The sequence below is a fragment of the Mchenga conophoros genome, linkage group LG11 (genome assembly GCF_057382185.1).
Source record: "Mchenga conophoros isolate Kocher_MC1m ecotype Shallow Benthic linkage group LG11, M_conophoros_male_GT1.1, whole genome shotgun sequence".
Lineage (NCBI taxonomy): Eukaryota > Metazoa > Chordata > Actinopteri > Cichliformes > Cichlidae > Mchenga > Mchenga conophoros.
Genome location: NC_140536.1, coordinates 14,649,039 through 14,662,012, shown reverse-complemented (window position 1 = coordinate 14,662,012; position 12,974 = coordinate 14,649,039). Strand labels below are relative to the sequence as shown.

Here is a 12,974-nt window from a genome sequence, read left to right as displayed (position 1 = left end):
TGCGGTTAGGAAACAAAACAAAACAAACGTGAGGTATAGAGCTCTATTTGCAAGCCCTGATATTGTACACTGCCTTTGTCTCCTGCAGAGCTGAAATCCCAGTTCTTTAGATGTCTCATTACAACCCTCCTCAATAAGCAGCATTGATTGTGTGTGTGTGTGTGTGTGTGTGATTTTTTTTTTTTTTTTTTTGCGTGGTTTGGCTAATGCATTCATTTCCTGTAGGGGGATTTGTGAGTAATTATGCACAAAGACATCCTCTCACTAATTAAGATGTAAAGACAGGCAGTTCAAGTAATCTGGGCATCCCACCAAGGCGCAGAAATGCACAATCCTTAAGGCAGTGTGTGTACAGGTGTGTTTAATGTGTGTGTACATTAATCAGGCAGTGTGTAGCTACACTGGTGTCTGTCGGTAATCACAGTTGTGTGAGCCTCTACTGCTCCTTTTAATAAAGTAAAGCACATTTGTTTTTTATTTGAAATAACGTCAACCTCATCAGTAATTTTACAAATGACCATTTAAAAATGCAATTCTTAACCATAAATAATGTATTATTTTTAAGTAATATTTAAAAAAAAACACTACAAACCATGCAACCTAATGCAAATTTATCATGTAAAATTCAAATTCCCCTCCTAAAATCCACAGTTTTTTTAAATTATGTTAGCACAGCTGAAAACGATTGTACTGATTACATAAGCAATAAATTTACTTCTGTGTCTGAAACATAAGGGTTCCTGGTTTTGATTACACTCAACATGGCTAAAAAAATAACTCAGTTTTCTTGTTTTAAGAAGTAAATGCTATTGCATGAGGCAAACTGAACAATCTGAAATTAAGTGTGTTTATGTCAGCATTGTGTAGTATTCTCCGGTGACAGTACAAAGTGGTTAGTTTGAGAAAAAGATCGTTCATAGGTCCTCAACTGGTCACTGCATTAAATGGTTCCTGTAAAACACCAGCCTGCAGGTGATTTTTAGATGCTGGCCTTCTAGGAAGAGTTGTCCAAAGAGCCATAACTGTGATCAGTCAATAAAAGTAGAAAATAAAGACAGGGGAAAAAAATCCCCAAAACACAACACACAAATATTGGGCAGACGTAAGCAGTTTTCAGACATGAAATGATGCTGGAATAGTGTTTGACAGCATCTGCTAAGTGTGGTGGAGGAAATTTGATGGTTTGAGGCTTTGGTCGTGCTAAAGTGGGAGATTTGTACAGCAAAAGATCTTGAACAAGAGAAAGGCAGGCTTTCACTCTGTTTTGTAGTGCCATACAGTGCCTGTGGATACAGCAGGACTGGAGTTGATTTCCAAAGCAGCTCTGACATTTATAGGAACTACTCAGAAAAAGCAGTCAGCTGGTGTTTTGCCTATAATGGAGTGGTCAGCGCAGTCACTGGCTCTTAACTACTCATCTGTTATGGGAACAGAAAAACTGCCAGAGTGCCAAAGGGCTGCAAGGCTGCAAAACTGAGACAGTACACAGTACAAAATTGTTCCATCAATCAAAAATATTTTTATCTAATGTTATTAATGTCTATTTCGTTTCACTGCAAATCTGTTAGATTAAGTTTTCATGAATTTAAATATCCTAGTTGACCCCAAACCTATGAGCAATAGTGTATGTGCATTTTTAATCCTGAGCCATGAAAACAGCACACAGCATTGATGTTTGTTCTCTTGTTCTAACCTTTTAATTAGACTCATTAATTTCTTTAGCGACAGAGTGTCTCACATTCCAATTTTGGTGCCACAAGCATTTAAAAATCTCAAAGTAGATGATGGACTGTTAACCAGAGGAGGTGTGCGCATGTTCATCTAGCTAAAAGTGTCAATGAGTGCATAGCATTTATCAAAGTTACCAGTCATTAACTGCAGTACAGCAGTGAGGAAGCCTCTGCTACCATAGGAACAGACTTAAGCTGCTGTGTCTCTCAGTCTCCCTCCCTGATGCAGCTTTAATTTGTCAAGCTCTTCAGTATCCAGGAAATACAATAACTACCCCTCATCTTTGTTGTCTAACAGGGAATTTGTCTATACATAGACAAGGGTGGAGAACAGATGTGCACAGCCCAAACATGCTTTTGCAGCGGCTGTTTTCGTTTCTTTGTTCTCAATATATTCATTGTAATCCCTTTTTCCTCTTTCCCTGCACCTCCTTCTCGCCCCTGTCCTCCTTGTCAAATCCGCCGTGTTTATTTATTTATTTTTCTCTTTCTCCAAACCATCAATCTCTGCTCAAGCTCACCCTGTCTTTTCCCAAGTCTTAGGAAGTCATATCAAGCGGCCTGCCAAATAATTAGATGGGACATTTGTTTGAAAACATTTACAGAAGGGTATTATCCCCGCTCAGAGACATAATTTTAATCAGACAAGACAACAGAATGTGTTTAAGATTTGCCAGACAGACATAAAGAGCAAGACAGAAGACAGGGAGAGAGAACAACAGAGGAGGAGCAACAAATCTGAACACTAAAGATTTTTGGCAACCACGGCGGATACGATTGCAGAAATTTGCACCGCCTTACGTACCTGCCCCGATAAACTCCTTCACCCCATGAATGACAGAACAAAATCATACAACCTTTTTTAGCACAGGTGTACAGATAAACCCCCTGAATGTAAGCACATTCATCTCTTACAGGCTACTTTAACAGATACACTATATTGACGAAGGTACTGGGGCACCATTAGAGCTGCAGGAGCTGCGTAGCAGTTTTAGTTTGATGTTAATGCCACAGGCACAGGCTTAAGAACGAGCCAGCATCACCGGGACTAAAGACACCAGAATTGAAACATGAATATTTTTGTCCATATAGTGTTTGATATAGACCTTTAAACTATTGTTGAACAAATGTTTAAGAGGAGATAGAAGTTAAATTTTATCTGAAAGACTTTCAAGGTTACTGTAATATGAATCTCTTCTGCCTGTGATTTCATAATGCATCGGTCCTGCTACACTGAGAAGTAATCATCTTGTAAGCAGGACTAAGCTTGGACTATTCCACAATTTATATGATATAGCTTTCTAATTCCACTAATTCAATGCAGTACTTTGTCAGATGACAAGATGAAGGCACGGAGATTTTATATTTTATGCTACAATAGTCAGTGAATGTCAGAGAGACTGAGGCTTTGGACTATGCTTAGAGCGAAGCCTGTGGAGGCTTAATAACATAGAGCGGCTGTATATAGTCCCTGTATCAAAGGAAGGAAAAGCCCACAGTTTGTGTTAAGGTTATGTTTGTGTTTGCCAAAAGAAGAGAGAATTTGTAGGTAAGTGTGGGTTTATAGAGTATGTTGACTGTACACCTACACTCAGAGTCGATTCATGACTCTTCATGTAAATATACAGAATGTGTGGGTGTGTTTTAAAACGTTTTTGCACGTCAATCAAAGCTATGTGTATGAGAGACAAAATGTGAGAGAAAGCTCTAGCCAAGGATGGATGGAAAAGAGCTATAAACACCAAGGGTTGGATTTTACATCACTGCATTATGCATCATATACACAAAGATGCACTGCTGCTTTTGATATGCAAATTTTATGCATCACTATATGAAACTGAGCAGCAGTTACACATGTACATTGACTTATAGATAAATAATGTGCTTTAAACTAGCCGTCTGGAAACCTGTTTTTGTACATGCAGTTTCATTCAAAACCAGCAGGGAGCAACCTTTTATTACAGATTCTAAAGTGAGTTTCGCCAAGCTCTCTGAGGTCCTTTGAGAAGGCTATTCACAGGCTGATTCAGCAGAGTGGGGCTGGGATTCAGGGTTACAGTTATTTTCCTTCTCTGACCTGGGTTTGGCTCTCAAGCACTTATTGGAAGAATTTCCTTTTATTACTTGGCTTTTCGCAGTTTTCGTGATTCATACCAACTTGTCGGTGACCTGTTGTTATTACTAACATTTTCATTCCTGAATTATTAAATACTCATTTGATGAAGAAAAAGGCAGGGCACATTAAATACTGTTATAAAAGCATTTGCAGGCAGTCCTCGAGACCAATACAGCCTATGCTTTAAAAGCTTTTGTAGTTTTTCTCCCATAAATCCTGCCACTGACATTCACATGAGTAATGAAGCTATTATCAAATCAAAAATCAAATCAAATCAAATCACTTTTTATTGTCACATCACATGTGCAGGCACACTGGCACAGCACATGCGAGTGAAATTCTTGTGTGCGAGCCCCACAAGCAACAGAGATGTGCAAACACAACAACACAAACGAGCATTAAACACACACACTGAAAGTTTTAAGACAAAAAGAGTATGCCAGGGAGAAAAATTGACACATGCTGTACACTCAGCATGTGTACATTTATTATATATAATAAATAAAGGAGTGAGTGAAAAGGGTTGGAAAATAGAGAACAAGACTTTACAGAACGAGGCTTAAAAACAAAGGAAATGTTGGTTTAAAAACTTACTGTAGGTTGCATAACATATTGTTGATGTGGCATCCAAGATGTACTCTGAACCTGAAGAAAGAGAAGAGAAGGGAAGGGAGAAGGAGAGGACGGACACGAGTAGGATGATGCAGAGGGGAGGTCATGACGAGATGAGAGGAAAGGAAAGATCAAAAGCAAGATTGTTGTAAGTGGGTAAAGAATTGAGGAAGAGAGAACATTGAGAATGACAATTGGAAGACAGAATGACAGGAAGCGAGTGAAAATGAGAAAACCAAAGAAGAGAAGTAAGAAAATTAATCATTATCTCAAGCCTTTACAAGCCAATTTCAGAGCCTCAGTCCCAGCACGTCTTAAAGAATATTACAGCAGTAACTAAGGGTCCACTATACAGAAAGTTTGTCGTAATTATAAAAGGATATGAAGACCACAGAGAGTAAAACAGTCTTAACAATTACTGCTTCACAGTGAGGGTTTCATCATCAAAGCTTAAGTTGGCCACAAATCATACTTTCATCTTGTTCTCCTTCCGACCGCTCAACTCTAACAAACTGAAGGCAGAAATGAGTCTCTGAGGGTCCCTTTGTCTCATGCATTATTGTTGTATGCATGCATTCTGTACCTGCATCTGTATGATCTCTTACCTACATCTGTCAATGATGAGTTAAAACAATGAAAGGTAATGTTTTTTCTTTCCCTATAAAGCATGATACTTTAAGTCATGAGTCTTTGAATTTGGCTTTCTTATAGAGCTCTAGAGCTCCATCTTGTTTTTGGGTACAGCAGCTGCCAGCCAGCTCTGACATAACTTGATATGGTTTGTGTGTGGAAGAGAACGGGTGCGACACATGAGAGCTGAGAGTTAAAAGCAGCATTTGTGCTCAAGAATGGGAGATGGATAGGAGGAGTTCTGCAACGTAAGCCTGCATTTTATCATTGCTAGACAAAGAATTGCCTTGATTCTACAGAGCTGATAACTTCATTTTGGGTTCATATCTTTGGTTAAGTATGACAAACTCCACCTGTACATCCAGGAATTACTCTACATAGAGTCAGGAATGGGATTTTCTGGTTTTAAGTAGGCCACGGCACTCATCAAACTTCTGAGAGGTTAAACTCACCTGATATGTGGGGACAGGAGAGGCAGCAATGAAGGGTGTGATCGATGTCTGAGCAATCATCCGATTCGTGGAGATGCTGTATGGAGAAGAGTAGAACCTATGAAAGCACAAGACATACATTTTAATTTTGACTGTCCACATCATCTAACTTCTAATAATCACCTGGGAGGGAACCAAACGCGTGTATTAACAATCCAGAGGTTTCTCTGCAGTTTCAGCTCACCCTACATAACCACATGTAATGCTGAAAATGAGGCTTTTGTCTCAGTTTGTTTTGAACTACCCAGTACACTTCAAGACAACACTGACAAAATGGATCAGACATCATCAAGGCTGTCATGGAAACAATAAATATTGCAGCTTCACTCTATGTAGCACAATCAAAGACATCTTAGAATGAGACTTGACACCGCACCAGACTACACATCATGTTACAAAGGAGTCTGCACCACTGCTACGCATAATAATGAATTATTACCTTAATGTGTGAGTGGGTGAAATACTTCAGTATTGCTCTTTATGTTTCCACCTACGCACACCCTACTTCCCATCGGTTGCATCTGTAACATCTGCATTTTATAATCTATTCACTTCTCCTATGCCTCTATTTGCCCTTCTCATTTTGATCTCTTTTTCCCTCCATTTCACCCCCTCAGCTCTGCAGCTGTAGAATGCTGTGGCTCGCAGTGCTTTATTTATCATTGTGTACCTAGAGAGGACATGTTTCATCCGCCAAGCCGTGTTGCTGTGCCCGATCGATCCCAAAGTGTCTGTTGACTGAATAATGGAGCCAGTGAGGGGAGGGGAAACCAAGGGCCAGAGACAGAAAGCGAAGCCCTACCCTATCCATCTCTAACACAGCCATGATTGTAGAAAAAAGGTACTTGCCACATATCAAGTGTTTCTCAATCAGGGAAGAAAATTACCTGAATAAAAAGACAAACTCATTTTTAATTTACTTTTAAAAGGCAACTTCAAACTACTGTTAGGTCGCTCCATAATATTTCTTAAAATCCGCAGTGAGCACAACATATAGTAATAGCCCATGCACGGAGATGACAATGGGGCTCAGCCAAAGACAGAAAAACCTAGGAGGACTGTGGTGGTAGTCGCCTGCGACACATGCACACATTTCATTTCAAGGGTGAAATGGGTTCCTGAGGTACCCACCTGTTCTGTTATTGCACATTCTGTTTCACATTACATTTGTTCAGTCAGTGACGGCATGAGCAGTTTTGAACCTCAACTGCGAGATGTAAAGCGTCAGATATTTTTAAACTATTGCGGCTCAAGGCTTGTGCATGCAGCCGGTTCCCAACTGCCTGCGATAAGCTGCAGAGCGTGATTGTGCTTCTCACAGACATTCAGTCTCCCTGTTGGATTTTTATGCCCTACTTGGTGTGCCGAGGCCTAAGTAGTAGCTGTACATATATAATAGAGACACGCCAGTTATTTGTTCATTTATTTCTTTTAACGCAACATGACTCACTTCTGTTGAACCAGAAAAAGAAATTTGTGGCAGGTTTGGTTCTAATTCATCTGCGGCTCGATTGCGTGTTTTGTCTACTTTTAACCATGTGCAACAAGCAAACATTAGTCGTATTGTTGCAAAGTGAAAATCAGTACAGCTTCAGAAAGAGCAAAGATCTACAGAAATAGCTAGTATAGATTTCATAGAAAATATATGTGCAAAAGGAAAAAGACTGTTCTGTGAACCCCAGTATTTTGTTTTCTGAATTGTAGCTCTATGGCATCAGAGGTATAGCCTATAATTGGTTCCAGAGTTATTTACGAGAAAACAATATGTACAGTTGGAGTTGGATGGGGATCGATGCTAGGTCCTGAACTTTTCATTTTAATCATGAATGGTAATCGTAATTCAGAAAAAAAATCTATATGTACATTTTGCTTATGATATCACTGTCCTCCTAATAAGTTACATACATTGTTGCTATTGTCAATGAATCAGTCAAATTTAAACAATGATTTAATGTCAATGGAATAACTTTGAACATACACAAAACAAAATATTTAAGAAATAGCAGTAAAAATGTGAAGTTTGGTGTTATTACTGATGGAACAAAGAAATGGTGGATGAAATCAAATTTCTTGGTGTGATAAGGTTTGCAAATAGTCATAGACTGATTTTAAATTAACTCCAATTTATTAATGTTTTATTGGCCTTTTAACAACCATGTATTCAGAGATCTAACCAAGTAGTTTTACAGTTTACTATTTATTAATGATGGCTATTCTAAGCTACAACTCACTTTCAAAAATGTCTCCAATTCTTTTTTGCCTTAGATTAACTGCATATTCCAACTTTGGACATGACATTATATTGCAGGGTTTAAATAAATGTAGATAAGCTGGAGTACAAACTGGAACTTGTTTGTCATGAATGAGAATCAAGAGATAAACACAATGCGGTGCTATGGATCCATCTTTTTCACTGTACAGTTAATAAATGACTTGCATTACAGATACTGTATTACTGTCACTGATGAATACAAATGAGGTGACAGGGCCAGGTTATTCAATGTGGTTTTCTGATTGTGTTTATTGTATTTTCATTAGACTGATGTGTATTGAGAGAGAGAAGCAGAAGGCAGAGGACAGACCCAAGGTTATTGATGTAGGCTATTAGCCCTGAGCAGCCAACTGTCAATGGGGACCCCGGCACTGCTATTTAAACAATGCACTAAACATGTAATTGCAAACAGAACATTATTACAGGACTGAATTTTAAAGCCTCTGTGGATCCCTAGTGTGATTTAATGCCCTGTCAGGCGTTTACACTGAAAAATTACTGAGTGATTTAGTGGTGACCCCAGTGACTTTTCCTATAGATGGAAAAGGGAAGTAAAAAAGGGCAAGAAAAAAGACAGGAGATACACTTAATGGGAGCTAGTAGATTCAGAATAAGCAAAAGTAGGTTAAGATAAGACAAACTATAAGCTTTCCAACAATGTGTGTCTGGCAATGGATGCTTTAAAATAACCCAAAAACAAAACAAAACAAAAAAAAACGTTGTCCTCAAGCTCACAGTGAAACCTGTAATTGATTCATACCTTTCCCCTCTCCTTGGACTGACTTTATTTCTGCCTTTGCCCTCCTCTTGACCCTACTCGGCCCTCCATTTTTATTCAACCCACTTCCCTCCCTGCTTTTTGCCTCTCTAATTAGCTGCATTAGCATTTCACAGTCATTTAGTGCTTCGCCGGAAGGAGCTACGATGACCTCGGAAGAGAGGTTGGAGAGGGCTTACACACAGCAAGCACACAGATGCTTGCGTGAGAGTGCCCATTTATGCATGCACGAATGAGCACACTCGCACCGAAAGACACCAAAGACGACGCAAAGCAAAGCAGCTGTTTGAAAACAGAACGAATGAGAAGAATTGAGCAATACAAAACAATGTGGAGAGGGCAAGAAACAAGTCAAAAACAGTGAAAAGAAAAAGGACTGTATAATTTCAGATGAACTAGAAAAAAAAGAAAAAAGAAAGAGTGGCTTTAAGGTATAAAGTGGCGGACCAATCTGACAAAAGGAGGAGAAGAACAAGAGTGCAGAGCTGCAGGGAAGCATCTCCAGGGATCACATCACCAGCAGCATTCCTACCAGACAACACCAATCTCCAATTTCCCCCTGAAACAGGCAGGCACTCTGCTCTCCTCAACCAACTTGGGAGCACTGCAGATAGCCTCGGCTGACGAAAGTATTACAGCAGCACTGCAACAACGCCCATCTTCCTGTCTGCAATCAAAACCTACAACTCTGACAGCTTGTATGCATAGGTGCATAAATAAATGCTCCATCTGCATCAGTTAGGTGTAAGAATAAGAGCGAACGCCAGATAGTATGTGTGTTCTGTATCAGTTCAGGTATATGGGTTAATGTGTGTTATGTGTGACCCTCTCGTTTGCATGCAGGTGCTCTTGTGCATATTTCTGCAGGTTGTTGCCATGTTTCAGTGCACTGATCTTAGGAGGATTTTATACTGTCACTCTTGAACAGGCTGCGTGTAACAATGTAAGTAAAAAGTCAAGTTTGGAGACACTCTTTAGATCGAGGTTGTTCGTGCGAGAGGTAAAAGAAAAAAAAAAAAAAAAACTTTCTACATACCCATTCTGCATCGCTGTGGGGTCATACGTCAACGCCATACCACTCTGGAGAAAGAAACACATACACCGAAATGTTAAATACATGACTTGCCTTTTTAACCAATTTGTGTTTGTGGTCTTTATCACATATACAGCTACTCTATACAACTAAATAAACAATAAAGTATGATATAGCTATTGTACGTTATAATGTGTAATGAACAGAGAAAGCAAACTATACAAGAGCGTTGTACAAAAAACACAAAATTCAAAAGTGACTGGGATATAAGGACCTACTGAATGAACAATAGATAAGCAGTCTAAAGACTCCAAAATAAGCCAGCTAAAAGCTCTTATGTACAATAAAATTATTTGGAATAATTGCCTTTGAGCAAAAGAGCCATTTATAAGTGCAGTCGTTTTATTTAACATGCTCAACAAAATCAAACACATGAAGGTCAGTGAGGGACGATTGTTGCATGTGGTATATGACTATATAAAATAGGTAGGAACAAAATAAGTTCCCAGTTCTAACTGACTCTAAATTTTAGCAGACCAAAGACAGTGGAACGCTTTAGATTTTCTTTACCGTTTCTCCTTAAAGGTTTTTAAAAGTCAACTTTTATGGTATGAGTTTAACTCCACTATCTGGCTGGGCTTTTCTGGGTTTACGTGGGTTCTCTCCAGGTACTCTAGCTACCTTCCACAGTCCACAGACATGCAATTATTGGGGTTAGGTTAATTGATAATTCTAAATTGCTTCTATGAGTGCGACCCTGATAAGGATAAGTGGAAGAGAATGGATGGATAGAAGTTTTATGGTACTTTATTTTCTTTTACAAAAAACAGTTCACACTATACCATGTTTGATTATCCTGAGGAGCATTCAAATAAATAAACAAGACATTAAGAAGTTGCACTACCACCTAAGTCAAACAAATCCATGCTGGTTGGCATTAATGGAGGTAACAGCCCAACATAGGAAAGTTAGAGATTACTCAAAAGTCCATAAGAAGGGTGTGGCTCAGGAGGTAAGTGACATCTGCTCAGAAGGCCAGTTGTTTGATCCCAGCCTTCTCTAGTCCAAGTTTAAGTGTTTTTGGGAAGCGCCCCCCATGTTCCTAACACACATTTTATCTGTGTGTGTGCCTGAGAGTGTAAGAGATTTTTTCTACACAAACTGTCACAAAGTAGAGTACCAGTGTGTGTACTGTATGGATGAATGTGGCTCTTTCAGTGGTAAATAAGATAATGTTATATAATAGCAATAACACACACACACACACACACACACACACACACAGTCAAAAATTGCCAAAAGCACTCAAACTACTCACTGAAGCAGCCCAAACTTTTCTTTTTGATCCATTTTTTGAGTTAAAGGTTTTTTTCCCCCAACAGCATTATATTAGTATATTTCTATATTCCCTCTGTCCCTTCTTCCCTTCATAAAGCTGTTATTAAATAGTGACTAAATATGTTTAGCCAAGCATTTATCAGTGACACTAGCCCCTTTGTGGTTTCTGTCTGTCTCATTCCTTCTACCATGTTCAAATGATTGAGGCTGGGCTTCTCTTTGAGGTTTGAATAAGATCTGCTTCCACTTGACTACCTCTTGGCAATTCTGGACCAGACTTAAAACAACTGTTTGCTCCTAATCTTTTTTTTTTACTCTGTCACCACCCCATCACCATCTATCGGCCCTGCACAAGTCATTTGTACTTACTCTACATTCTACACAAGGCTCTTCTCTCCAAATTGGCACATGAGTTGAAAGGGTGCCCTGATGCTGAACCCAGCTCAGTGTTTGGTTTTTCCACAAACACTGTTTTAGCCAAGCCTAGGCTGGGTAGGTAGGTATAGACTCCAGAAGCAACAAAAAGCACTGCTAGACACCAAATAGAAAAACTGATCAACTCCAGGGATTTGCATTCATCTAACAGCAAATCTCTTTCTGTGCTGCTACACAGCTACATGCGTATCCCTTATCCATTTTCCAAAACAAATTCTGTAAGCGTGTGATTACATGTGTAACGCACGTATTCACGTCACCGTACCAAGGCCAGACTCGTATCAGAATGAGTTGACTGAGATAAGTAGGCAGTGAAGCACCTCAAAGCATCTCCCTGGCCAGATGTCTCTATTAGCAGAAGTATTAGTTTATATAAGTCAGCCTGGACTCTGAGGCCTGGCTCTGACAAATGCATAAACCTCTGAAGAGATGCTTCAGGGCCGAGCGGGGCTTGTCACGACGTGTGCCACAGACAAATGTGTGAGGTGTCTCACTGAAAGCAGTCATCACTTATTTCAAGTTCACACAGACATTGACAAGAGGGAAGTACGTTAACGGAAAACTGACATGTGACAAATCGTCGGTATGTTAGGCGTTCAGAGGCATGACAGTGGTTTTGAATGAATCTATACATGCACATATGTTTTTTCGTTGTGTTCATGAATCACTTTGGAAAACACTACCTGATAGGCTTTAGGTTAAGGTTAGAGGTAGACAGCTGCAGCACGTGTTACCACCGCGAGTGCCATTCTATTGGATTCAATTGAGAATCTGGAGTAAGTGGAAGGCTACCTTTCAGGTTACTACGAGATGCATTGGGACGTGACAAATTGTATTTTACGCGTTGGGAATGAGAGTGCTCTGGAAATTAAGACATACAAAACCGGCACAGCTCCATAGTATTTTTATCTAGCAAATGAATGCCTGTATTTAAGCGAAATCTGAATAAAATGACATATTCACTTTACCCATTTCTGCAAAGCTGTGTGGACGTTAACTTGCATTGAAAAAAGGCTGTATGTGCTTTAACTGCTCATTTAGCTACACTCTCCAAGCAATGGCACTGCATATGTGAAATCCACTGTGCAAAATACCACACATTTAATTGTGAATACATTTAAGTTGAGCTTTTTAATAATGTGATTAAGGTATTTACTGTGGTGGTTAAAGGCAGATGCATTTTTTGCAGGGATGTTTAACCTTGGCCAGCAGACTTTGCTCATTTCTGACTGTTTTATGAGTTATGTTTTATACTATTCAGTTGGAGTTTTTTTTTGTTTGTTTGTTTTTTTAACTCCCATTCCTAGTTGATGACACATTACAAAAAATACCACCAAAATTGATGGTATGGTGGTGCAGTGGTTAGCACTGTGGCATCACATTAAGACGGTCCTGGGTTTGGCAGCCTGTTCTCCCTGCATGTTGTCCCTGTGTGGGTTCTCTCCAAATACTGTGGCTCACTTCCACAGTTGGTAAAATGAAGTGTGCATGGTTGTTTATCTCTTTGTGTTAGCCCTGTGACAGACTGGTGACCTGTTT

At 39.4% G+C, this 12,974-nt stretch overlaps 1 protein-coding gene across 2 annotated transcripts in view; it reads right to left on the bottom strand.

The window, feature by feature from the left end:
• The window catches only part of rbms3 (RNA binding motif, single stranded interacting protein), a 123,139-nt gene that overhangs the window by 6,769 nt on the left and 103,396 nt on the right, over positions 1–12,974 (bottom strand). For both annotated transcript variants that reach the window (XM_085291070.1, XM_085291069.1), the window contains exons 8-10: positions 9,666–9,709; positions 5,541–5,637; positions 4,441–4,491 (exon numbers count right to left, since the gene is read on the bottom strand). In XM_085291070.1, the coding sequence (XP_085147196.1) occupies positions 4,441–4,491; positions 5,541–5,637; positions 9,666–9,709 (192 nt within the window). The remainder of the gene's footprint in view (positions 1–4,440; positions 4,492–5,540; positions 5,638–9,665; positions 9,710–12,974) is intronic.